This window comes from Syngnathus acus, chromosome 4, assembly GCF_901709675.1.
Source record: "Syngnathus acus chromosome 4, fSynAcu1.2, whole genome shotgun sequence".
Taxonomy (NCBI): domain Eukaryota; kingdom Metazoa; phylum Chordata; class Actinopteri; order Syngnathiformes; family Syngnathidae; genus Syngnathus; species Syngnathus acus.
Window position 1 is genome coordinate 2,702,218 of NC_051090.1, and position 24,795 is coordinate 2,727,012.

At 44.1% G+C, this 24,795-nt stretch overlaps 3 protein-coding genes across 3 annotated transcripts; 2 read left to right on the top strand and 1 right to left on the bottom strand.

Moving 5' to 3' along the window:
• Positions 1-388: 388 nt before the first annotated feature.
• nme7 (NME/NM23 family member 7) lies at positions 389-8,569 on the top strand. Its single transcript, XM_037250337.1, is given in 17 exon segments — positions 389-403; positions 465-577; positions 846-898; positions 901-956; positions 958-983; positions 985-1,011; positions 1,263-1,284; positions 1,287-1,375; positions 1,851-1,901; positions 2,295-2,490; positions 2,721-2,826; positions 3,714-3,778; positions 3,895-3,957; positions 4,059-4,160; positions 6,331-6,426; positions 6,428-6,439; positions 7,247-8,569. Coding segments are annotated over 17 exon segments (1,125 nt in total). The 3' UTR covers positions 7,280-8,569.
• A 471-nt stretch (positions 8,570-9,040) lies between these two features.
• On the bottom strand, positions 9,041-15,351 carry atp1b1a (ATPase Na+/K+ transporting subunit beta 1a). The gene is made up of 6 exons (XM_037250208.1): positions 15,045-15,351; positions 11,544-11,672; positions 10,658-10,813; positions 10,400-10,584; positions 10,101-10,181; positions 9,041-9,747 (listed from the first exon to the last, which is right to left on the bottom strand). The coding sequence occupies exons 1-6, from the start codon at positions 15,136-15,138 to the stop codon at positions 9,490-9,492; spliced, it is 903 nt and encodes a 300-aa protein (XP_037106103.1). The 5' UTR covers positions 15,139-15,351; the 3' UTR covers positions 9,041-9,489.
• A 103-nt stretch (positions 15,352-15,454) lies between these two features.
• On the top strand, positions 15,455-22,361 carry dpt (dermatopontin). The gene is made up of 6 exons (XM_037250209.1): positions 15,455-16,206; positions 16,348-16,806; positions 20,362-20,790; positions 21,679-21,804; positions 21,947-22,054; positions 22,113-22,361. The coding sequence occupies exons 3-6, from the start codon at positions 20,504-20,506 to the stop codon at positions 22,177-22,179; spliced, it is 588 nt and encodes a 195-aa protein (XP_037106104.1). The 5' UTR covers positions 15,455-16,206; positions 16,348-16,806; positions 20,362-20,503; the 3' UTR covers positions 22,180-22,361.
• The last annotated feature ends 2,434 nt before the right edge of the window (positions 22,362-24,795 follow it).

The window sequence follows — 24,795 nt, forward strand, 5'->3', positions numbered from 1 at the left end:
ATTGTGTTCCCCTCATAGTATCCACGGTCGCTTACTCGCTAGCATTACAGTTAACGTGAATTGACGGTTTGCCGTATTTTTTTCTCATAATATAGCAAATTGTGGTGAACAAATGTATTATGAATGTTCGTTTAGTTTCGGTTTAGCGAGTTAAAAGTACTTTTGAGATTTGTGTCAGTCATTTGTTTGTTTCAGTTTGTGTCCATTTTCTGTTCCTATGGAGATTGTTGCACTATTAGCTACACGTGTACAAGCTATCAAAATTCATGACTTTTTGTTTATAAAAAAAAAAAAAAGAAGTTTGGTAATAATTATTCGCCCATATGGCGTGCCATTTCGCCATAATTGCCCAGGGGGCTCTCAAACGCTAAGTACGATCCCGGATGTCATGGGGATGACTAAAGTTTTTTAATTTGAATTAAATAGTGCTAGTGTACTTAATGTTTTTGTCTCTTTTTGTTTAGGAGGAGAAGGAGCGCTTTGCCTTCCTGACCGATTGGTACGACCCGGCGGCATCACTCCTACGGCGCTACCAGCTCTTTTACTACCCCCATGACCACTCTGTTGAGATGGTACAGTGTTGTTTTATTTATTTATTCATTTACATACATTATTTAATACTGTACAATCCTCAATGAGAAGGATGGATGTAAATATAGATAATGAATTTATTCTGGGGTGAAGAACTGAACAGACGAAGACATAGTTGATGTTTATTACTATGCTGACGGCTTGTAGCGCTGTTTATTTAAGACAGGCCTTTCCGTGCCTTATTAGCAACACAAATGAAGTTGCTGGTTATCTCCATTAATCCACGATAATGGATTTTTGTGTTTTCATGACAGTTTGGACGTGAAGAACCAGCGCATCTTTCTGAGGCGGACCAAATATGAAGACTTGCTCCAAGGGATTTGTTTGTGGGCAACCGGGTCAACGTCTTTGCGCGGCAGCTCAAACATCATTGACTACGCAGACCAATACACGCCAGCAGCTGGGAAGCAAAAAAGAACGGTAACGACCTAACCTCGTCACAAAAGCTGCCTCCGTTTATTTTAGGACTCCTTAGATATGAGCGCGGGCGTCAGATCAGAATATCGTGCTTGAACTAGTCAAAATGATGACTTTTGTCATTTTTCAAGCGCTACTTTGGAAGCAAATCTAATCCTGTTTCACATTTACGGCCCATGTCTTAATCTTAAAGTCGCATGAGAGTATTTTATGCTCATAAAAATTGTAATAAAATGACGCAATGTCGTATACAGGACCCTCGCGTTGCTTAAGGCCGGACGGCGTCAGCAAGATCGGGAGACGTGCTGGAAATGGTCGCCCAGACCAACCTGATGGTCACCAACGCCAAGATGACACACTTGACATGGTAATTTAATGTAGGAAACATTTCTACAGTACCTTGGGAGTTTCATTTATTCCGTGTCCAAGATCTCCCCATTGGAATAGTTTAAATACCATGAATCTATTCAGCTGGCCGCCGCAAAAAAAAAGAAAACTATATTGCATGTTTTAATAAAGAACAGTAGACATCAGAGGGGGGGAGGAGAGAGGGAGAACCAGTTGTAAAACGGGCCAAGGTCCAGATGTTGGGCATGGTAAGAGACTAGTTGCATACATTAACAGGAACATACTGAATGAATTGCCAGTTGCCAGTTGACACACTTTTATAGTAGGAAATATCGATGGAGTTCTCATTCCCCGAGAGGCCCACTATGTTTTATTTATTTCACTTGTTCAGCTCGCCTCATTCGTTTCCTTACACAAACAAACTTGTTCTAAGAATCGCTCACCATAGCCTTTTATGCTTTTCACACACAAATCACAGTATATTTTCATTACAGGAGCCAAGCTGCAGACTTTTATGTGGAGCATCAGACAAAATCCTTCTTCAAGTGAGTGTAAATGTTGAGAGCGGGTGACGCAATTTGCGATATTACGTAACAGCTGACGACAAAACGATAATTTGCCAACGAAATGAATCAATGTATTTGTTGGTAGGCAATTAGAATAAGTCTGTTTCACAGCTATGAGAGGAGATTATACAGTTGTTACTAGGCAGAAAAAAATAGGGCCAATCAAAACAGATCATGCAGCTGTTACTAGGCCAGACTCCCAACGGACCAATAGGCGCACGAAAGGGTGCAGATATGCTCAAATTATTCCAAGGTGTCAAACATTGTATTGCAATTAACGTCATTGCTATGCATTAAATATAAACTACACATTAGAAAGAGATGATGTATTTATATACAGTAAATATTTGTAAACGTGTCTGGCTCCTCTAGTTCCTTAGTGCAGCAGCTTTCGTCTGGTCCCGTGATCGCCATGGAGCTGGTTGGAGATGAGGCCGTGTCTGTCTGGAAGAACCTCCTGGGAGCCTCGGATGTGGCGGCGCCGCACAAGGAGACGCCACAGAGCGCCCGGGGGCACCTTGGAAGCGATATGGTTCACAGCTCCGACTCCCTCACCGCTGCAGCCAGAGTAAACTGCTTCCATGTCCTTTCCAGTCTTTGTACCATGCATGTCCCCATTAGTATAACAGCAACATCAATTCAAATGTCCAAGCAGGTTTTATGCCCTCTATCCCATCCCTCATAAATCTTCATGTTCCCACTCGTCTTTATGTCGCCCCGCTATTCTCTCTTCATTAGTCTTGGCGCCCGGCAAGTAGGCGCCATGTTCTAATGTAGCGTTCTGTTCACGTGGCGCAGGAGCTGGAGTTCTTCTTCCCGACCACCATCTGCCACGGGCCCGTCAACACGGCGCAATATTCCCAGTGCACGTGTTGCATTATCAAACCACACGCCGTCTCACAAGGTAAGCGTCACTATAGAACCAATGAAGACTCAATGAAGTCATAAATTATTTGCGTGGGATTGCTGCGTATAGTCGGGTTTTACTTCTGCGACCCACTCAGCACACCTAAATCCTTGCATGCGGACCGGTGGCTTATGAAATGTTTTGGATTTAAGATTTTTAATAGCCTGGAGCCACACCAGCGTGAAAGTCGAGGCAGTTTGCGTCTCGTGTCGAGACATGTCAACGATCGGTTTATGTAAGATAAGCCTAAGAATGAATCTCTGATGCGGGCCACGATAGAGCAACCGGCAGTGAATGCTCAACTGTCACGCTGAGCACAATGTTGCACATGTTATACTTTCAAAGTTCATCTCCCGAAATGACAAAATGGTTTATTGAGTTGATTTCGTCGACTCGGGGGGAGCGATGCTGCGGATGATTTGCTCGAATCGGTTCTCTGACTGGCATCCATCTTGTCAGAATCACTATTCCAGCCGCACAATCTCATTCCAGACGAGTCCGCAGCGTCATGGCGGCCGAGTCCCCCCCGCCCCGCCCCCGTTGGCGGTCACGCGCTAGCATACGCGCCGTGCAGACATGACTGGAATAGAAGAAGCTTCTGTTGCCAGGCACCCACAAGTAGTAGCGGGTTGCCTAGCAACAGGAGCAGCTGTTTTTTTTTTAAGAGGGGGGGGGCACACGAGCCAAACAGACTGAGCCAGATTGGCAAACGTCTTATCACCGTCCTCCTGTGTGACCTTCGTCGTCTTTCTCTCACAATCTGTCACGTTTTCGATTTTGCCTCTGCCTGACTCTTATGAGAGCGTCTCAAAAGTCAGCCCCGTAAGAAACACGCTGCTGCATTCATGCGTCTGATATGAATCCATTTGAATTTTGTTCGGCAGGGCTGGCCGGCAAGATCATCAACGCCATCGCTGCGGCTGGCTTCCCACATCTCGCTCTGCAAATGGTAATAACACGCTGGCCCACTCCGTTGTGTTTTTCCACGACTACCACCGCACACTTTCTTTGACGACAACTACTCGTAGTTCTTTTAATGTTCACTCCCTTCACACAGTTTCAAAGGTGGACCGAGCCAACGCCGAGGAGTTCTACGAAGTATACAAAGGCGTCGTGATGGAATACATGGTGAGTACGACACGGGCGGCGCCATCAACCGGGAAGGAAAGCATTCCGAAGTAATCAGTGACATTGGATAAATGTGTCGTTCATTCTCGTATTCCCCGCAGGACATGGTGACTGAGCTGTCTCTGGGACCATGCTTGGTGCTGGAGCTCCACGGCGCCGACGTAGCCAAGACCTTTCGTGACTTCTGCGGTCCTGCCGATCCGGTGAGTTGCTAACCAAAACAGCGGCACCTACCTGCATTTTGCCACAAAGTCGTGTCTCGTAAGTTATTTGAACAATCTGCGGGGGAGCGAATTGCACCATTACAAATGGCTAAGTTGCCATTGCCTCCCCAATGCTTATCAGTGACACATTCCCATGATGATGTGACCAAGTGAGTGTGCGATCACATGACTGACGCTGTCAGAGGTCATGTGCGAGTCGTTTTTGAACTTCTGACACACCCAACAAGATGATTTGCTTTTGTAGATTAGATTGTTGATTCCTCTTGTTCTATTTGTTTATTTTCTATAATGATTTCTTTTATTTTCTCAAGTTAGATTTATTGTCTATTTTATATTAGTGATTTATCTATTTTAAATTATGTTGCTCATGTATAGTTTTATTTTTTATTGCATTGAGTTGTCTATTATTTTGTCTCTATAGCTCTATTTTTATTTATCTTAAATGTATGTACTCGATATTAACAACTCCTTTTTTCTTATTATTTAATTGATAACTATTGTTTATTTAATTGATTATAATCAGAATCATCATTTGAATATGACACGTAGCGATAGCGTCAGCCCATCTGCTTAGCGGGTTTCCGAGGCGGCAACACATGTTTTTGCTTTACGGGTAAACTTTCAGCAACATAACTGATGACGCTCTCTGCCTTTTTCTGAAATAGAAACGCTATTGCAGTCCAACGTTGCATGCTGTTGTGTAACTTCCAGGCATCTGACAACACGTACACACTCGCACACGCACATCCCAAATGCGTCATCCATGAGTAGAGCGTCTGATTGATAAAGAGGAGTGGCGTCTTTTATTATTAGCACTGACAGTCATCCACTCATGCGATGTGGATCTATTCGTCAATAGTCCATTCTGGCCATCAGCCACACACGGTGACCTTCGCACCACAGTCGGGGCCTCGCTCCAATTGGTTGGCATGGTGGGTCTCGTCCCCCCCTACCCCGAACATCGCGTCCTGCGTCTAGCTCGGTATCGAGCCAGCCTCATTCGTTTGGCAAGCGTTTGGATGTTTGCTCCTGTGACCTGTCTAGGAATCATTAGCCAATTAATTAACCTTTTTTTTTTGCTGCACACTGCTCTGCATAGTAACGACAAGGTGAACATGAAAAAAAAAATACAATATGTCTGAATTATTTAATTGCTTTTATTTTTTCTAAGTATTCGCTATTTCAATTGTTGTAATGAAAGAAATTATTTTTTCATTTTTAAAGTACGTTTTTAAAAAAAAATACTCGTTCCATTTAATTCGGATTTCATTAGAAATTAATTTCCAATGAAAATATTATCTAGTTATTGTAATTAGGAACAAAAAAAATTTATTATATTTTACGATTATATCCAATGGTTTTTCTAATTATTTAAGTTTTAAAACATGTTAAGAACAAGTGTAATTAATTTGCTGAACTGTTTGGTTTTTTTTCAAATTAAAAACAGTGCTGAGTCACATTCCCACTGACAAGCTCATTGCCCCGCGTCGCCATGGCAACAGCGCTCAGCGTTCTAACCATTAGCTTTCATATCACGCACCAGCAGCTCCTTAACTACACAAACGCACACATACGCTCTGTCACATCGTTACGCGCGGTAATACTTTGTAAATTTGATTAATAGTAAAAACAAACAACCTGTTTCAAGGTTTCTCTTCATTTGTCCCCCTCAGGAAAGAAATATCCTGGAACATAAGCTGGGACATATTTTTGCACTTGGTGTGCTACAAAGGTTTTGAGTTTTATCATAAACCAAAGTGTGAATTTGAGAATGAATGCCGTCGCGAATTGTGTTCATGTGGCGACTTCCTCCCATTTACAAATAGGAACCGACTTTTCTTATGATCCGCTTTCTTTCCGCCATTCACTCCATAGAGTTAACACTCGTCTTTGTGTGTGTGTCGGAACCCAATGGGCGGGTTTAATTTCCTGGCGGCAAGCCGCGGTGACCTTCAAAGAAGGACACTGGCGGGCGGGATGCTGCCTGCGCTGCCATTTTGGGTCGAACACAAAGACAGCAGTCCTCACTTATTTATGTCCAGGTGTCCCTAATCTAATGTCCAGTGAGAGTCAACTATTTCAGTTTCAGGATGTGGCTGGAGAGTACTTCCTGATGTGAATCTTATTACTCCCTTTGGTCCTTCCACAGGCCATTGCTCGCCACCTCCGTCCGTCCACCCTGCGAGCCATTTACGGCATCGACAAAGTCAAGAACGTCGTCCATTGCACAGATCTTCCTGAAGACCGCCATCCTGGAGGTAGGTGTGATGCATCTCCGGCCGAAACACAAGGGGCAAGCGAGAGCCCATGTGAAGTTCATATTTTGACTAAAAGGTCTCGGTGTATTTTCCAACGCAAAGGGACGGGGAAAAAAGAAAGGGTATTGAAAGAGGTCATTTTCAATTTTTGAGAGCAATTATTTGAGACTTAAAAGTTCGAGCTACATTCGAGAAAGGAAAAACTTTCGAGCTACGTCGGCGCAAATCCAGGACGTTTTGCCGCGCTTCGGTTTTGTGACATCACTTCCTCTGTCACACCTGGAAACGGTGACAGCCAAAACCAGCAAGGTAAGTCAAGTTCTCTGATACAAAAAAATGAAGCGTAAATAGATAATAGAGAGGAAGCTATCAATGCGGTTGATACTTCAGTTTTTCCAAAGATGCTTATAAAAAGTCAGTTTTTGAACAGCGATTTTTAAGGATGTGATATACTAGAGAAATTATGCTACAGTATTTTAAAAGATGTTGCTAACCCATTCCTGTCGGTGCCATCTATAGCGACAACCTGAAAAATGCTGCCTTTACAGTGTGAAAGGGGCTGTTATACTCTCCCCCCTCCCACCCAACTTTGGTCTCATGACCACAGCGTGAACCGCGATCCTGCCCGCCTCAGATCTCTTACTGTGCGACGGGAACAAGAATGACGATGCAATTTGAAACAAAAGCTTTTGTTAGCAGCGGAGGGGTGAGGTGCTGGTGGTTGTGTGTGTGGGGGGGCAACATAATGCCTCTTTGTTAACCATTTGCCACTTGAACCTGAAGGGGTGGCCATTTTGTGCTCCTCAGGTGCAGTACTTCTTCAAGATCTTGGATAGCTGATCACAATCACGACACATCAAGACTTTATCCTTGAAGAACTTCTGACCAGAAGACTCCTGACTAGTATGTGGATTATTATCGTCATTTGAGGCCTGACCAAATAATGCGGCAATAGTTAGCACCTTTAAAATCAGCTCTGTGAATTGCATAGAATATTTTAAGAATCAATTTTGGTGCATAACTTGTTCTCTTCATTATTTTACTCATTCTAATCGCTTAAAGGTAGTTGTGGAAAAAAAAAAACGGACAAACATGAATTTGTTGTTGTTTATTGTTTCAGCCAGATTAAATAAAGTGAAGACTTCTGACAATGTTTTGAGTTTCTTCATTTTCTTTTTTCTTTTTTTTTTTCCTTAATTTTCTCAACATATAACGGGATACTGCATTGATACTCTTTTGAAATTATTTTTTTCAACCAGCGACTACTTTGGTATCAGATTCAAAACATGACATTTCTGAAAGTGAAATAAAATGTACAACTGCATAAATATAAAATTCTTGCACCATGAACATGGCTAAAACATTCAACAGGACTGCTAGGAACTACAAAAAAAACTACAAACAACAGATGGAGGGGAATGAAAAGCGTACAAATGATGGATCCTTCCTTGATGGTATCCAGTACCGCGCTAGTATTTCAGTTAGTTGCACACGCGCAGACACTCACGCAAAAGCGGACGCGACGAGATTTTACGACACAAACACGTCAGTAGTAATAAGTAGTAGTAGTAGTAGTAGTGGAGTTTCATTTCATTTTTTTTTTTTTTTACCTCAGACAGTATGGATGCGTCTATACGGCTCTGAAGGAGTGAAATTCATCATGTACAGCAGAATAAATATGATTTGATTTGCTTTGCTATTGCTACGCCACATCCTAAAACCGTGGACAGACACGAAAAGCCCATGTGGGAATGAAGCGCGCACTTTTTTTTTTCAAATGGAATACAGTCCTGTAGAGCAGTGATTCTCAACTGGTGGTACAGCACCTAAAAGTGGGTTGAGGTGGCGGGCGGGGAGTAGAAAATGGCAGAGGCGCCCTCAGTTTACGGTGCTTACGTATGGCAGTGTAGGATAGAATTAGAATTTTAAGGACAGTTAAAAACAAAAATTGTTGGCAAAAAAAAAAAACCTCAAACATGTATTTTAAAACAAAACAAAAATCAAGTACAAATACCTTTTCAGGAAAAAGGTCTTGATTTTTTGTTTTTTTTTATTTTCAAAAACAAGTCCAGATTTTGCGTTAAAGAAATTTGAATCTTCATGGTCATAGTCATATATTTGGCAAAAAAAGAGAATTTTGTCACCCTTAGAGGGCTCTAACTCTGAAACCATTTAAACGTGTAATGGCCTCAGTATTTATTACATATTAACAACAAATAGGAAAACAATGTTTGAAATCAGTAATAAAAAAGTAGTATCAATTTCTTTTTTAAAAAGGAGTTTGACAACAAACAAAATATTCCAACATTTTTAACGTGAGGACAATTTTGGCACGGATTTGGGCAAGAAATGAAGATACCGTGCATAAAATGCTGTGACGGGCCAGATGTAGGCCTGAAGTTTGGCACCTGTGTCCGAGGGCAGTGATTCCCATCCACTGGGAAAGTGACATTGGTCCAAAAGTTAGGATTTATCAATCGCAAATAAAATTTGTTCATCTATCTATGCTAGTGATGTAAAGTGACAGGCAGAACAAGAAACATACTTTTCAAAACATTTTGTAACATTTTTGGGTGGCGGTGTGCAAGACATTTTCTTTTAAAATTTTTAAATATTGTGAGCTTAATAATTACATCATTGCCTGAGTCATTTTTAACTTTGTTCCTTTTTTTTAATCTGTAGATTCTCAGTCATCACGTCGTAGTAAATCTGCAAAATTTCAATGGAGGCAACAGGACTTTTCATTAATTTGTTATCACAACAAAAATGACTTTGGCAATCATCCTGTTAGGCTAACAATATTTTCCTTGGCTTAAAACCCGGGCAGAAACTGGAGTAGGGTAGCAAGAGTTGAGAACCACTGCTGTATTGTGTCATTATTTAAAGACTACTATAGTGGTGTTTATTTTTTCTTGCGGATGTGACTTTTATCATCTCAGTTGGCTCTACGTGTTTTCTTTTGGGGTGGGGGGAGACCTGCTTGTCAAAACAAATAAGGGTGGGTGGGGGTGGTAAAGAGTGCGCGCCGACTGACCGACCGCCGGAAGAGGTCACGATTTGATGTTGAACTTGACGTCGAATCGTCCCTGATAGCGGTCCTTATCGCTATACTTGATGTTGCCGCCGTACACCTTGCACTCGATGCGCACCTCCTGGTCCAGCGTTATGTTGGAGAACTGGATGGCCACCAGGGGCTGAAGGTAGTTGGGGTGCAGCTGCCGGCCGTAGTACGGGTAATACTGCAGCGGGAAGCTGCCTTCAAAGCCATAGTAGTTAATATCGCCGATCTTGTCTGCGTCCTCGTCGCGCTGATAAAACACAAAAGAGCGGGATGATTCTCAAGTCCTACGTTGGAGTGCTGGCTGTGTAGTACAAGTGTTGTGCCAGCGGGGGTAGCACTGAGCTGTACCGGGTGTTGATGAAGAGCAAGTAGACGAGGCATACATTAAGCTCTGGTAATAGTCGTTGTTCCCTCAGAGCAAAAAGTCTTGTTTGTATGTGTTGCGAAGCTAATTTTCTTTAGCATCTCGTGTGATACTGTATGCTAACTAGCATTAAGTTGACATTCAGTTCTATGCTCTTGGTTGACATTTACAATGTTCTCTTGTGTTTAATGAGTCGGTGTTAAGAGTGACATGCAATTGGAGAATAGTCCGCTTACCTTGTTCTTGCAGAAAATAGGCACGGAGTTGGGCTTGACTCGGGCTTGAAAAGGCACAGGCACATCATCATCGGTGGGGACCTGAAATCGCACATACAAAATGGCCGACAGTCAGGAGGTGTGCTCGCCGCACGCTGCTCCAAAATGGTCGGTTCTGAAGAACGCTTGCTATGTCTTTAATCGTTACAATTTGACACTCGTCTATGCGGTGTCATAAAGTCGTAAATTGTTGCCCACCCTTTGATGGAGTCGATCTTTCATGGCTGGCCATTTTGTTTTTTTCTTCCCCTCTCACCCACCTTGGGCCTGAAATTGACAATCCTGTTGAGTTTGACGATGATGCACGGCGATCCCTGCTGGAAGCCGTACATGTTGTCCGTCTTGCCCGAGCAGCTTTGCAGCCAGGACCTTTTGTAGCCGCAAGCTTTGCGCTCCCCTTTGTCGCTCTCAATGCTGTCGCGTTCGCGGTACGGCTGAGGAGTGTCTGTGCGGCGAAAAGGTTAACACATTAACGATGCTTCCTTTTCATTTTGTGCGAGTCGATGCTGAAAACCTGCCTCCGCAGTCTTCGTATTTCATCAAGTCGGTTTGGCGATCGTCGTTGTAGAGCGCGAGGAACTTGTTAATGCTGTCCACGTACTTCTCATACGACTTTGGGTCCCTGATGCTGAATGCGATCTCTGACTTTTCAGAGCGTGGCGTGTGTGACAAACCTGCAAGGAAGCGAGGAAAGCTTGTGTAAATATACATCTGCCTTCAGACCAAACTTGCAAAAAAATACCCAAGTGTGCCATCATTTTTATCAAAGGATATCCGAAACATTTGAAGACATCCAGGCACTGTTTTAAACTGGAAGGGGGGAAAAAAATGCTGGATGAGTCTCCTTTAAGTGCTCTCTGACAGCACTTTTGCTTCCTGCCATCTTTGTTATCAGGCGGAAACACGTTAGTCGTAGTGCTGTGCAGATTTTACACACGTGTGCCTTGTGAGCGTCTCCCGCCTTCTTCACCCATGACTCCTTCACAGTGGAAACTTTTTTTTTAGTGGCAGCGTGGAGAAGAAAAAAAAAAAAAAACTCCCCCTGCTGCTTCCTTTATCAGTCACACCGCTGTAAACCAAAGTCGGCAGCTCGCCAGTCACGCCGGGCGGTAAACTAAAACCGCGAGGGGCTTCACAATGGCCTCTAAAAATAACGCTCAAACATGCGCTGCCGCTGCTGCCGTTTCTAACCGAAAGCTTAGGCATTACAGAGAGCATTTTGTCCCGCTAATCAACAAGCTTAAAGAGGCCTCGCACCGCACTGGGCAACCATAACAACGAGCCCCTCCGTGGTGCAGGGCTGCAACACTTGCTGTCACCTGAGGGGGGCGCCGCCATTGACAGGTTTCCACGTGAGTGTAAGACAAAATGGAGGAAGCTATCTAAGAGATGCAGCGTACGTACCTGGGGGGGCCACCCGATCCTGGTAGGTGGGCTTGTACCTGCTCAAGGTGAGCAACATCACCTGAATGGTCCCCACAAAGATGGCCGCCAAGCATCCGTAGAAGATAACGTAGAACAAAAGGATTTTGACTGTGGACAAAAGAGAAGAGTAGGACGGTCAGCTTCAATTATTTCTTCGTCGTGTTACACATAAAACCTTTACAGCGTTGGTGTCAAACTCGAGGTTCGGGGGCCGGGTCTGGTTCATGAAAACAAAGTCATGGTAATACGCTTCGTCAAAACAAAAGAGAATGTCATGTACCCATTGGATAAACTGTGGAGATGTGACCTTCATAATCCGAGGTCATTATTAATTTGCCCGATCTTTAAAAAAAAAAAAAAAAAAAGTAGAGCAATGAGCGTTCTCGGGAGGGGGCGACTAGTCGTTTGCATGTAATTGACGGCTTTATGATGAACTACAACCACAAAGGATCCCTTTCTCGTCTCGTGGCGGAAGCTTTGTGAGAGAACTATTGTGAGAGCGCCTCATTTTCCACTCCTCTCCGGTTGCGAGAGAGGGGAGCCATTTAGGGAAGCACAGTACAGGATAAGTCACCGGCCATTTTCCCCCCCTCCCCCGTGGTGTAGCCTGCTGCCGCCACAACAGGTTTGGCAGAGAAACAACTGTCCACAACAGCAGTTTGAACATAGACAAGAAACTGAGCGCATCTTAGCGGGACTCGCAAAATAACGCCAAGCTTGGCCTCATGCCTGAGATTGAAAAGTGGTCCGGTTGGGATTGAAGCAGCTGTTTTAAGCGAGTTTGAAATTTGACTCCGGAACTGGCTCAGTTGTGGCCTCCCTGTAAAGTAAAATGAGTGTCCGTGTAATGTAATGTGGCTGTACAGTGTTAGCGGTCATTTGGATGATGAATGAATCCGCTTTTTCGAATCAATTTGTGCGTAAATGACACTACTTCCGTGATTAGTAGCCGATACAGACGTTGAATTCAATTGAAAATGTTGTCATAAAAGTGTAATTACACAATATAAAGTTTTGCTTGATTACTACCAATCAAGCCATTCGTGTTCATTTTGCTAGTATCCTGTTCAAGTGATGCTAATTGCTAGCTAGCCCTCATTCATTCAAAACACCATCTATCTCATGTCGGTTTCCCGTAGTCACGGCGGCATTCCCAAGGCGTACCTCTGTTGCCAGTTACAAGCGGGACCCCTGGGAACCCGCTTGACGGGTCGAGCGTAGCTTCAGCCGACAGCCCCCCGGGGCCACGTCAGACGCTGCCTCGGCTGGTCTAACGTTAAACCACGGAAGTTTCAATTCATCGTAGTGTTACCAGCCTTCCGAGAGCAGCATCCATTTTGAGTTGCGCCCACGTGCGGCATTGGAAACCATAGCTAGCTTAGTCGCTAACTTTCTTGCTGTCACAACACTTCCTATCAGATTCACTTTTGACTTTTCTTTTTTAAGCAATAGCAGGAATCTCAACGTTTCACTTTTGATTTACGAGCGAGTGCCAGTCATCTGCGAAGCAAATGAGCGGTAAGAATGAGGTGTGACAGAAATAGCAGCGACAGTCAAGTTTATTATTGTCATGCAAATGGCTGGGCTCGTCGTTATGCTTTTAAACTACTGTTACAATAAACGTGTAATAACTACCGCATACACGAATTTGGCTCCATTTTGACTCGGTAGACATGTTGCAGACAAACGTCGTGGCCAATTTTGAGTAGTCTTGATGCGTCGTAGCCCGTGTCATGTGACAAACTCAACGCTTGGCCTCGCACAGCGGCCAAACGCCAAAACCCCGCACTTTTTCTCAAACTCAGGACGTACACGCTACAAAATTATCAACGGCACACGGTTGCATGTGTGCAGCTCAAGATAATGAGTCTGACTTGTGTAGACACTCCCACAACTAAAGTTACCAAACTCCCACATTATGAAAATATGCCTTTGATAAATTTGCGTACAAATAATGGTCTCTACAGTGATTCACTTTCCCTGAGGAAGTGGAGGCTTGAAAAATAATTAGCATTTGGATGCAGAACTTGTCAAAATTTCAATGCCATAATCGATTTTGACATGGGCGTCGCCCCAAGGCAGATGAACACGAACACACACACCCACGCACGCATGTGGCTGGGGATAGTCAGTGTTGATCTAGCAGTTCGGGAACAGGCACAACAACCTGACACAAGTCAATGGAAAGAGTCCCATCCCCCAACACACTGCAGCAGGAGCTTGTGGTGAACAAACCATCACCACATTCACGCTGCGCCCCCCCCCCCCTCCCCTTTTCATAGCCTTGCACTCTCTGTGGTACGTTCACGGACACTCTGAGCACTTTGAAGTCGCGTCAATCTTCAAAATCACCATCGAAAAGTATGATTAATACAACCAATTAAATTCGGAGGCATTTTCGTTTCGTCGAGCCCTTTCCGCGGTGCGTTCAATGTCTAACCTGTTGCTTTCGAACATTTTGGTGACAGCCAGAAATGGTTGCCTCATTCGTTAGCTGGTCGGGGGAACTCGTTTTTTCGGATGAATACGCGACAAAAGTCCAATTTCCTCTTTTCGGAAAATTTAACCGTATGTGTTCGACGGCAGGGGAGGAGGAGGAAAATTGTGTGTGGGGGGGGCTTGAGACATGTGAGTCGTGATCAGTTCGACAGTACCGGAATCGACGCATTCAAATGTGATTAACATGCAATTCAGGGGGGCTTTTGTAAACGGGGAGGGGGTGGATCCACATCACGTGTTTATTACTAACCACGTCAAGCTTGATGAGGCAAACACTGACCGGAATGCTAACTATTCACCATGGAAAAAGTGCTCATTTTTAGCTTCTTTTGAGGGGGTAAACCATCCAATCAGATCCCCCTTATATATATTCATAATCATTCGATATTGAACTAGCTTGTCGTGTGGATGCTGGAGAAGTGTGATTGTAGGCTACAGGCTGATCACAACTTTCCCTACGAGAGAAAGTCGTTGCCCGGCACAGGCTGTCCTTCAGGGGTGACCTTTTTTTAAACGAACCCCCCCCACAACAAGAACGACCGGCGAAGCCTTTATTACGCGTCAGATTTCCATTTCGTCAGGCCTTTGTAGTAAACTAGTTTGTCGTCATGAAGAGGTTTTTTAGCTCAAATGATCGATTCCGTTAACTGATCGATTCTGCTCGTTTAATTGAATACATTTGAGTCGTTTTACCCTCAAGTTCTCTCCCCTGTTTTGTTCTCTTTTCGCGTGAATTCAAGCTGTCAATTTTCGCGGCGCCGTCGATTTCCCCAAATCAAAATGACGGCGCAAGGGAGAAAAAAAAACTCCCGACAAGTCACGACGCTGCCTTGTCAGCTTCGGAGAGCTCGAACAGGTGCTGCTTTACCAAGCAAGCAACCTTTCTGTCGCCAGAAAATGGAGGAAGGTGGCAAAGGAAAAAAAACGATCTTGCGTCGTGACATTCAACAGTTGAAGAAAAAAAAAAAACCGATCACTTACACCAACTGCCGCCGGTCCTTCCTAGAAACTCCTTCTTCTCGGAATTCCACAGAAAGCTCCTCCAGCCGCCGTCGGTGTCCTTATTCCCCGACATGTTATAGAAGTCCCCCCACGCACGCACCGGGTAGCTCCAACTTTTGGTCTTCTATAATAGGCAACCCACGACCACTCGAGAGTGTATTGCGGAGGAAACGACTGCTGCGCCTCACCGGAAGCAAGAAAAGGACACTTTTTAAGCCCGCAGCGCCGCTTGAATCTCTCCCTCACCCCGCTCTCTCTCCCTCTTCCTTTGCCCCCTCTCTCTATCTCTTTTGCGTTCTCTCTCTCTCACTCTCTCTCTCTCTCTCTCTCTCACGGTGCGCGACTCCGCCCGCAAACTCCCGCAATAAGTTACAGCAAGAGGGAGGAGAGGGTCACAAAGGGGCAGCGAACGAACCAATCAGAGTGGCGTGCTGCTCTATGACGTCATGATAAAGGCAGTGTCGAAGAGGAGGGGGGATTCAAAGAAGGGGAAAAAAATGTCGTTCAGTTGCCAAGAGCTGTAAAAGACAAAATGGGCCAGGTGCCATAGCAACCGTACCCCCCACCACACGTCCCGCCTTCCCTATCAAACGTAGTTGGTGACGCCACTCCCTTGATTGACGTGAAGTCGAAGACGATGAAACTCTTGATTGATTGATTGATTGATATCTTTATTTCGAACATATTTAATATTTACATTTATTTTGCAATAATACATATTTTATTTAAAATAAAACAAATAACACTATTGATGTGTGGCTTCCAACTCAGCCTGACATCTATTATAACCCCAAGAAATTTGGTTTCCTGCACCCTTTCAATTTCAGTCCCATCTATTTCTATTCGTACCTTTATGTTCGCTGTGCCTTTGCCAAATAACATAAACTTGGTCTTGCATACATTTAATGATAATTTGTTCCAGTCAAGCCATATTTTATATTTTTTTCATTTCCTCATTTAACACTGATTCCACTTGTTGGATGTTATTACCTGAACAAAAGATATTGGTGTCATCTGCAAAATTGACGAGTTTTAGTTCTTTAGATACAGTGCACTTATCATTTAAATACAAAATAAACAATTTAGGGCCTAATACTGACCCTTGATTTTGTCTAAAAACCAGGAAACCAGGAAAAAAATAGTGCAGCTAACTCTCGGTACGGTCCTATGCAGTTTATGTTGTTACTTTGTTGCCACATTGCATGTCTGCAAACAAAAGGAAGAACTATAGACTCCAATCAGGTTGAAGCCTGTCATCCATTGCCCAGACGAAAGCCAGCAGTCATTCTGAAAATTGTCAACAGCTATTCCCATAGGTACACTGAAAAATAAAATCACCTTGCCTTCTTACCAGATCCTTACCTTCTTACCAGCTTATACCATAAAAATCTGGTAAAGATTTGTTCTCTAAAGAAATATGTGTTTGAAGATAATTGCTGAAAACGTGCAATGTAGTACTCATTTGTGGAGATTAATCATTGATCATGATTTGGTTCCATTACACCTTATCATGCTCATTACTACCAACCGCAAGTTTGGCAAAGAAAAGCATTATCCTCTAGTCAGAACAAACAGCAGGTAATTGTCATTTTCTTGTACACTCTTGTTTTTCTGCTCCCTTTTTATTCCTAACAGACTAATGTTTTCATCTGTTTGTGTGCCAGATAAAATTAAAACTTGGACGTGGCATGGGCCCTAAACAACGAACCAATTGGGAATGTTGTTGCAGCTCTGGATGAAGGTGCGTGTTGCGGAATTCTCACTTTTGTTTGACCTCTCTAGTGAGTCTTTATGATGGAATTAGTGTAGTCTTTTTCATTTTAACAGTTAAACCTCAGGCTTGCTACAAATTCCATTCACAGCCTTTGTGCCCGCTAGGCAGTAAGTTTCCACCTCCAATGTGTGTGCGCGCGCATATGTGTGTGTGTAATATTGAGCCGGGATTTGGCTACCGAACAATTGAAAATTACGCTCCAATCTCTTCAAATCAGATTTATAATGAGCACAGAGACGGGAGCAACAGGGGGAGGTCTGATTTATGACCTGATTAGCTTACAGCCTTAGCTGCTCTGACATGTAGCTGCCATGCTTTGTACGTATCTGCATTGGTATAGTTATATTTTGCAATATAGTTATATTTTTCTAAAGAACTGTTCTCTCTTGTAAAGTGAGTCGAGTTCACTGACACCATATTTTGATATATTTTACAAAATGGCCGAACGACAGCACCTCTGTCTGACAGTTTATGGTCATAAATGTGTTATTACATTTGTAGTACAGTTAAGATGAGGGGGGGGGATAACGTCTGCGTTAATGGCGATCCCTGGGGTCTATTTTGACTCCATCCAAAAAGAAAACAGTGTAACGCAGTCCGCCAACGACACTATTGATTTTTTTACGCGGCCATAGCACAGCAGGCCCGCCGTGTTTGCACAGATGAAAGCTTCGCCAAGATTACCACGAGGTGCGGCATTCTGAGATGGCCTGTGGAAGAAATCTGGTATGTGAGGAGCCAGCCCGACTCTAACCTGTCAACAATCGTGTGCCTGTGCGGGCGGCCCCCGGGAGTGGGCGGGGGTCAAAGATGGACTCCTCCACAAAGTTGTAATTGCAAAACAATTTTTTTCCTCACAGGCAAGTTGCCATTATAAAAAGCTTTACTCAATGGACAGGCAGTGTGTGAAGTAAAACGACTCAGTCTTTGAGGTAGGTAGACAGAGAAAATGAAATTTAAGTAAAACTACTCATATCTTTGAAGACAACCTTACATAAACAAAATTAAAGTCAAACTTTGGCAATGCCAATAAAGACATCAAAATTCAACTCAAGACACCTCATGCTGTGCGCCAAATTATTTCAGCAAGCACATTACACAGTTGTTCAGGCGGCATAAGCCCAACTGGTTGCAAATTGTCTCCGCACACCTCTGCACTCATTTGAATTGCAAAATTTGAATTTGCATTAACCTGAGCTTTGAGGTTAGCTTGAAGCTATTCCAACGTGTCAGCGTGCCAGTTCCCCCCAATGCTAACAAGCTAACAATGAAACATGCCAAGTGCGGGCTAATAAACGTGCCCACAACAATTAGAGTGACACTTCTTTTTCCTTTTTCCTCCAAGGCCTTTTCATCTTATCTGAGACACCGGCGTTTATTTTTTTTCCGCTAATGCTTGCCCGGAGCACTGTGATTTGTCAAGGTTATTATGTTGGCCTTTTGGTCGAGCTCTTAATTACATTAGTGAAACTCAATTAAGCAGCAAAAGTCTGATGAGAAGGGGAATAGAATCATACTGGGAGACCTTTTGACACGCTAGCACAACGCCACATACCACAGATTGTTTTCGTTTTCTGTCCTCGACTCCGTTCGTAATCGTAGCGGTTTGTATCTGTCAACGGAAGCCGTACATCTTTGTCACGTAAACAGTTGTCATATTGAATCATACTGCTACCAGCCAGTCATGCAGTTTACCCGTGTCTCTGAAACATTGATTAAGGAACAATCATTTATTTATTCATGTCCGAAGGGCTTTTTATACATTTCCGAAAAGATATGTAGTTTGTAATTTGATTTATGCTTTTATTTCCTTGACCCCGGGTCATACTGTGCGCAAGGAAACCGAGCGGCATGTAAAGGTTAAAGAAAACAATTGCCAGCATGCACCAGGGCTGCTCGGGTTGTAAAATACGATTACATTTATGGCTGTGTTTTGTTATCACGCTTATCACAGTAATCGTCGCAGTTTTACGGGCCAATAAAGAATTACAATAAGTAAACATAACACCTAACGATGTCTGGTATTTACAAAAAGGTACGAGCCAAAATCGATATGAATACGATTTTATAGTACTTTTAAAAAGACAAAATATTGGATGTGATAAATTTGCAGTTGTGAGGTTGGTGTAACTCAGAAGTCAGGCCACCATTGATTGTAGCCCTACATTCAACAAGCCCCGCTCCCAATGGACGCCCCAAAAATAGACAACAGCGTCTAAAAATACTCGCCGGTTGTGCTCCCGTTCAGGGCTCTTATTTTGGAACACGGGCCAGCGTTTTATTTCGGGATGCTTTGAAGATAATCATAAGGGGGTGGTGCGGAATTCGCGAGGCCCTCGAAGAACAAATGGATGCTTTCCCTCGGCTAATCAGGGTGACAAGAGATGCTCGACAGGTTGCCGCGGAGACCGAGGGACGCTTGGAAACAATGCGTCATTGGTTGACACTCATGTCCTAAAGGGAAAGACGGTCAGAAGACAGACTTTTTGTGTCTATTTTGTTAAGGCCTGGTACATTGCTTTAAATATCCTGCAATTTAATCCTGCAAAGAACAGACATGGAGTCTAATACGATGTGTGAAATCTTTCATGTGAAGATTATGTAAGCAGCATGTGGCAGGAGAATGATTGGAAATGTGACACCAAGTACATAAAATGAGCTCCTTTGCTAATTTGTCACCCCCCACCCCTTAAGGGAACAGCCAATGCTCAGTGATAGAGCACTTAGTGGTGTGTGTGTGTGTGTTTTCAGCAAATGCCCTTTTTTCCCATTTTAGGTAAGTAGCTTTTTGCAGCGTGAGACACAGTATTGATACACTAATGGCTTTCCGAGTCTGGTATGGTATTATTCCATTTCCTGTTCGATCAGCTTTTGAAGTATTTCATTTTTTTTTTCCGATAGTTGTTTGTTACAATATCCAGTTTTTGGCTCCTGTTCCTAAACATTCATTTCCACGTGTGGTCCTTTTCAAAAACACGCTTTCTTGGTGTTTATTTGAAGAGGTCCACATGGCTACAATTACAAACAGGTGATGGAGTGACGCATATCGTAAGTGGATCGAGTCTTATCGTCATTACTGGGAATCGTATCACGGTGCATGGAAAGCAAATCATGACATTGTAAATGAAGTGAAGCGTATCAGATTATATTCAGAGTGAACGCGATGACGTTCTAAATGGAATGAATCGTATTGTAATCCTTGTAATTGAAGCTAATTGCATTGTATCATAATCGGTTTGAATCGTATGATAATAAGATAAATCATATCCTATTCGAAACAAATCGTTTTGTAAATGCTTGTGTGGTCCAGTTGTCCTGCATCTTTCACAAAACATCCTTTCTTGGTGTTTATATTGACGTGGAACACATGGCTACGATCGCTAACACATGCGCGACTGCACGTGTTAGCGAGGCTAACAAAACATGACGTCAATATTTGAATTGCATGTACTAAATGACAAATCCCACCTTTTAAGGCACACCCTTAGAAACTGAATGGAAAATTCTGCTCTCTTTTCTCAGAGTCCACCTTAAAATGTCCGTGGAGGTCCAACGACTTCTGGCCCTCGGCGACTCATTTGTATCCACGCAGGATGCCAAACATCTGAAGCCTTTATAAGCGGGACTTTGCCAGGGAGAGCGCCACAAGTCTTCACCCGTCGACATGAATCCAGTTCTGGTGGTGCTGGCCTGGTCCCTGGTGGTCTCGGTCCAGGCTCAGTCTGAGTCTCAGTTGCATGATCACCAGGACATGGGGTGGATCAACGGCTACCGTCAAGGTTTCAACTTCCAGTGCCCCCACGGCGAAGCCTTGGTGGCTATCAGGAGTTACTTCAGCGCCGCCGACGGTTCCGACCGCCTCTGGTCCTTTGAGTGCCAGCCCACGCCCGAGGGGTTGGGACACCCCACCGACTGCTGGTGGGACGACATCAACCGTGCCGGCCTGGAATGGTAGGTGACCTTCATTGTAGATAAGCTAAAAAAAATTGTCCGATAAAGTATTTTCGTCTGTTTTTAATATTACGACTTTTTCCTAGGAAAATTAAAATGACTTTTTGTCGTACATCACAACTTTATGTACTTTTTCGTCTCGCAAAATTGTCATTCTCATAGTCATGTGTCTTTTATTTGCGGGGAAGCATTTTGCTGGATTTTTGGAGGCTGCATTTTTTGGAAATATTTTATTAGCCACATACTAGCAGCTGTCCTGCAACAGTCTTCAGCAATTTCCCAAAGCTTTTTTTGAGCCAAGACACATATATTAGCAAAATATCTCGACGTAAGAACACACAACAAAACAAATATTTTATATATATGAAATCAAATATGTCCCAGAGACAAAAAAAAAGAAAGTGATGGAAGTCAGAATAAAAGTTAAAAGAGTCATCTCCGGACTTGTCATGTGAAACTTCAGCGGTTGCGCAACAACCGTGATTGAGCATCCAGCCAAACCGCTCCAATGGGCCACAAAGAAGCGTCGTAAAGTTTAACTTGAGATTTACTGCCTCCCAGGTGACTTGATTCAAAGGCAAACACTCCATACGCTAACATACTTCAAGTCTATTTGAATGAACGCCGGGGGGATTAATGTTGCCATGACAATTGTCTACACATGCCCAACACCACCACTCCCCTTGGACCTTAACATTCCCTAAACGGGTTGCACCCATATGAAAAGAATCATACGAGAATTACATGACTTGCTAACACCGAACTAGTAAAAAAAGAGATTTGAACACAAATGGTGCAGCAACACATGTAGACAAACACGATATATTTATACATATGCCTTCCATGTGTGTGGAATAATAATAATGTTTTTTTTTTTTCTCTTTTCAGGACTTCAAAGTGCACCCGTAACGGCTTGGTGGCAGGCGTGCAGAGTAAATACTTTCCCAGCGTCTTGGACCGAGAATGGCAATTCTACTGCTGCTACTACAAACGCCGATGTCCATACGACTGCATGTATGTTTTCGGATATTTAGTTCAATATTTCTCAAGTTTGAGTAAGTTAGTGTTTCGAGTTTTCCTTTCATTTGGTTGAAACGGGAAAAAATGCATATTGAATCATCTCCAGGATTGAATTGTGTGTGGCTTTTTATGACAGGAAGACCAATGACATTCCCGAATACCACCATGAGGAGGGCGAGCTGGTGATTCCTAGCTACGGCTTCTTCATCCGAGGAGCTCAAACCACCTTCAGCGGAGTGCTAAGGTCTGTTTCTCTCAACTTCTCCTTGTGCTGCCGGACTCACAGCGATGTTTCCCTGCAGGGATCGCCAGTGGAAGTACATCTTGTGCAGGATGACCGACTTCGACTGCGAATTTGAGAATTTATAGACTCATCCAAGGAAGGTGTCGTAATTACAACCATGTGGTTACGTTCCGCGGGCCTCGTATAATTTACTAGCATGCAAAATCCACGTCAAAACATTTAAACAACAAAAGTTGTGCTCAGTTTCAAGAAGCTGTAGAAACTAATGTTCTATAACCACACAATTAAAAGTCTCATTTCCTTTCCATTTGGATTTATATTCTTTCACCATATGGTACTAATAATCTGAGCTGGTAAACCTCAAGAGGAAGAAGGAATTTCATAAAAAGCCAATCAGGGGTAGAAGAAGTTAAGAAGTCACTTTGTTGGCTTTATCGTTTATCTCGCTTGTCTCCAACCTGGTCCGGCTCCAAAGTCCAGTTAGCAAAGTCATTCGGAGGACACAATGAAGTGAGTGGGCCCTCTTTGAGGAGCACGCCGGGGCCCGAGCCAGCTGCTTTTCAGCACTGTTTGTTTACGGCAGCTGCCGTCTCGGGGCTGAAGGCCAAGCACGGCCGCGCTTGTGCCACTGAGCCGCAGACTCACGGCGAGCCACACGCCCGTTGAGGCCCTCCCTTGTCCTGACACCTCCTAAAAAAGCCAAAGTGGCCTGGCCCAGTGAGAACTTTTCTTGTTCTTTCGGGCCGTCAATCTTTGGACTTTCTACTCCGTAGACAGCAAGTATTCGGTTCTCATGGTGCGAGGGGAGGGTTGTTTGGACGAGCCCAAGTGGGTCAGCGCCATGCGGCTTGACATCCCCGCCGCCTGCCCCTGAAGCCTGCCTTGTTTATTTAAGTTCTCCTCCAGCCACAACCAAAACAGATGCCTTGTTTTTTCTTTTTTCTTTTCCTCCACGTATGACAACAACAGCAGCGGGGTAGCCCGGTTGAGTTAGCTTATAAAAATAACACGATAACAATAAACAACGTGTCGCCAAAGGAAATCTAGAAGACGTTTTAGGACTAACCACCAGTTTCAGTTGCTATAAATTAGCTAGTTGTGGGATTCATGACTGAGGATAAGCGGCCAAAACACATTTTGGGGTTAAATGCAACATCTGTGTTCACAGCTGGAATCCCAAAGTGACTCTTGAGGAGTCAAGAGGACTCTTGTATTCCTCCAAATGACATCAGCACTCAAATGATGTTAGACACACTTCACCTTTACGAACCTTCTCGACGCCCACTGGTACGCAAGCAAAAGGAACACTCACAGGCTGGCACACGTTGGTGTTCCGTCCCACCCGTGCTTCCCACGCACTCCATCATCATCCTCAACGTGATCCTGCGCAACGTGTCTATGCATGTGGCGGTCTTGATTTCATATTCAAAATGTTTTGTTTTTTTATTGCCTCACATTTTTCGATTTCCTTACAATCTAGCTTGAGCTTTGTGCTCTTGGTCCAAAACCTTAAAAGTGAGGCTCTCTCTGTTCGGTGTCGATTTTAGCGCGAGCGGCCCATCAGCGGTTGGGCTCCAGATAGGAGCACATGCTTGACGGTGCGAGAAGAGCTTTTGTTTTGTATGCACACAATACTGTCAGAGCCCGGCTCAGCTCTCAGCAGCGCTTTCATGCTGGCTGCCTTCACCTTTCACCCCTTCACCACCGCTTCATTCCGCTTTTCCCGAGTGTCCGAAGGAAAGCTGTTTATGTGGTAGCGAGGTGATCCATCAGATTTCTGTGATTGTCATATATCCATGGACGGCTCATATGTTGCGGCCTGCAGTGAACTTCAGACTCCGCCTCAGCCAATGCAAGAATGAGGCTTTTGTGGCCCAAACGTGGAGGCTGGGAACCAGAGGAGCAACCCGGCTCACCTTACGCCGCCCTGGTTCCCACACTGCCCTGAGGATGCTTTATTATTATTATCCTTAACCCTTAATCTCCACCGTGATATTACCCGACACCCCAAGCTGTACATCACGAGGGCAGTGTGTAAACATCTGCACCGAGCTCCCTCCTGAGATTTCCCAGAAGAGCGGATATTCCCATCTTGCTTGTGTTTTTCCTCCTAAAATGACAGCCAGGTAAAAAAAAAGGCACTCTGCAATTTTTCCCCCCAAAATGACAAACATTCCGGAACTTCACCATGTCTTTTGGGGCCTACACCACAGAATTTGATGGGAATTGACCAAACGCCCCCTCGGTGTAATTAGGCCACCCACTCAACTCCAAATGGGCGCCTCCGACAGCATTACCGCCTTCGTACTGCCACCCAACGCATAATGGCTGCCCCCATTACCGCCTTTGTACTGTACACAGTTATTAAAACACTCGTGGCGAAAATGTCGTGTTGCTCAGTTTCCCTCCTCGCTACCCTGGCTGCGTGCAATCCCAGCACATGAGACAAGAACAACACTACAGAGGCTCTTTCTCACGTCCACACAGTCTCTCTCTCATGGTGCCACCAGCAGTGTGTCATGGAAAAGTACTGCAGCAGCAGCAGCAGAAGAAGCACCAGGGACGGCCGTCGTCAGTCGCATATCAGACGGCCTTGGACGCACGCACAGTCATCCAGACACTAAAAAGATAACCCCGCCAGCTTCTGCTTTTCCGAAGGCAGACATCGTTATCTGAGGCGGGGTCGTCGAACTGATTTGTTTGTACCCTCCAGCTGGAGGCGAAACCCATTACCGGTAGAG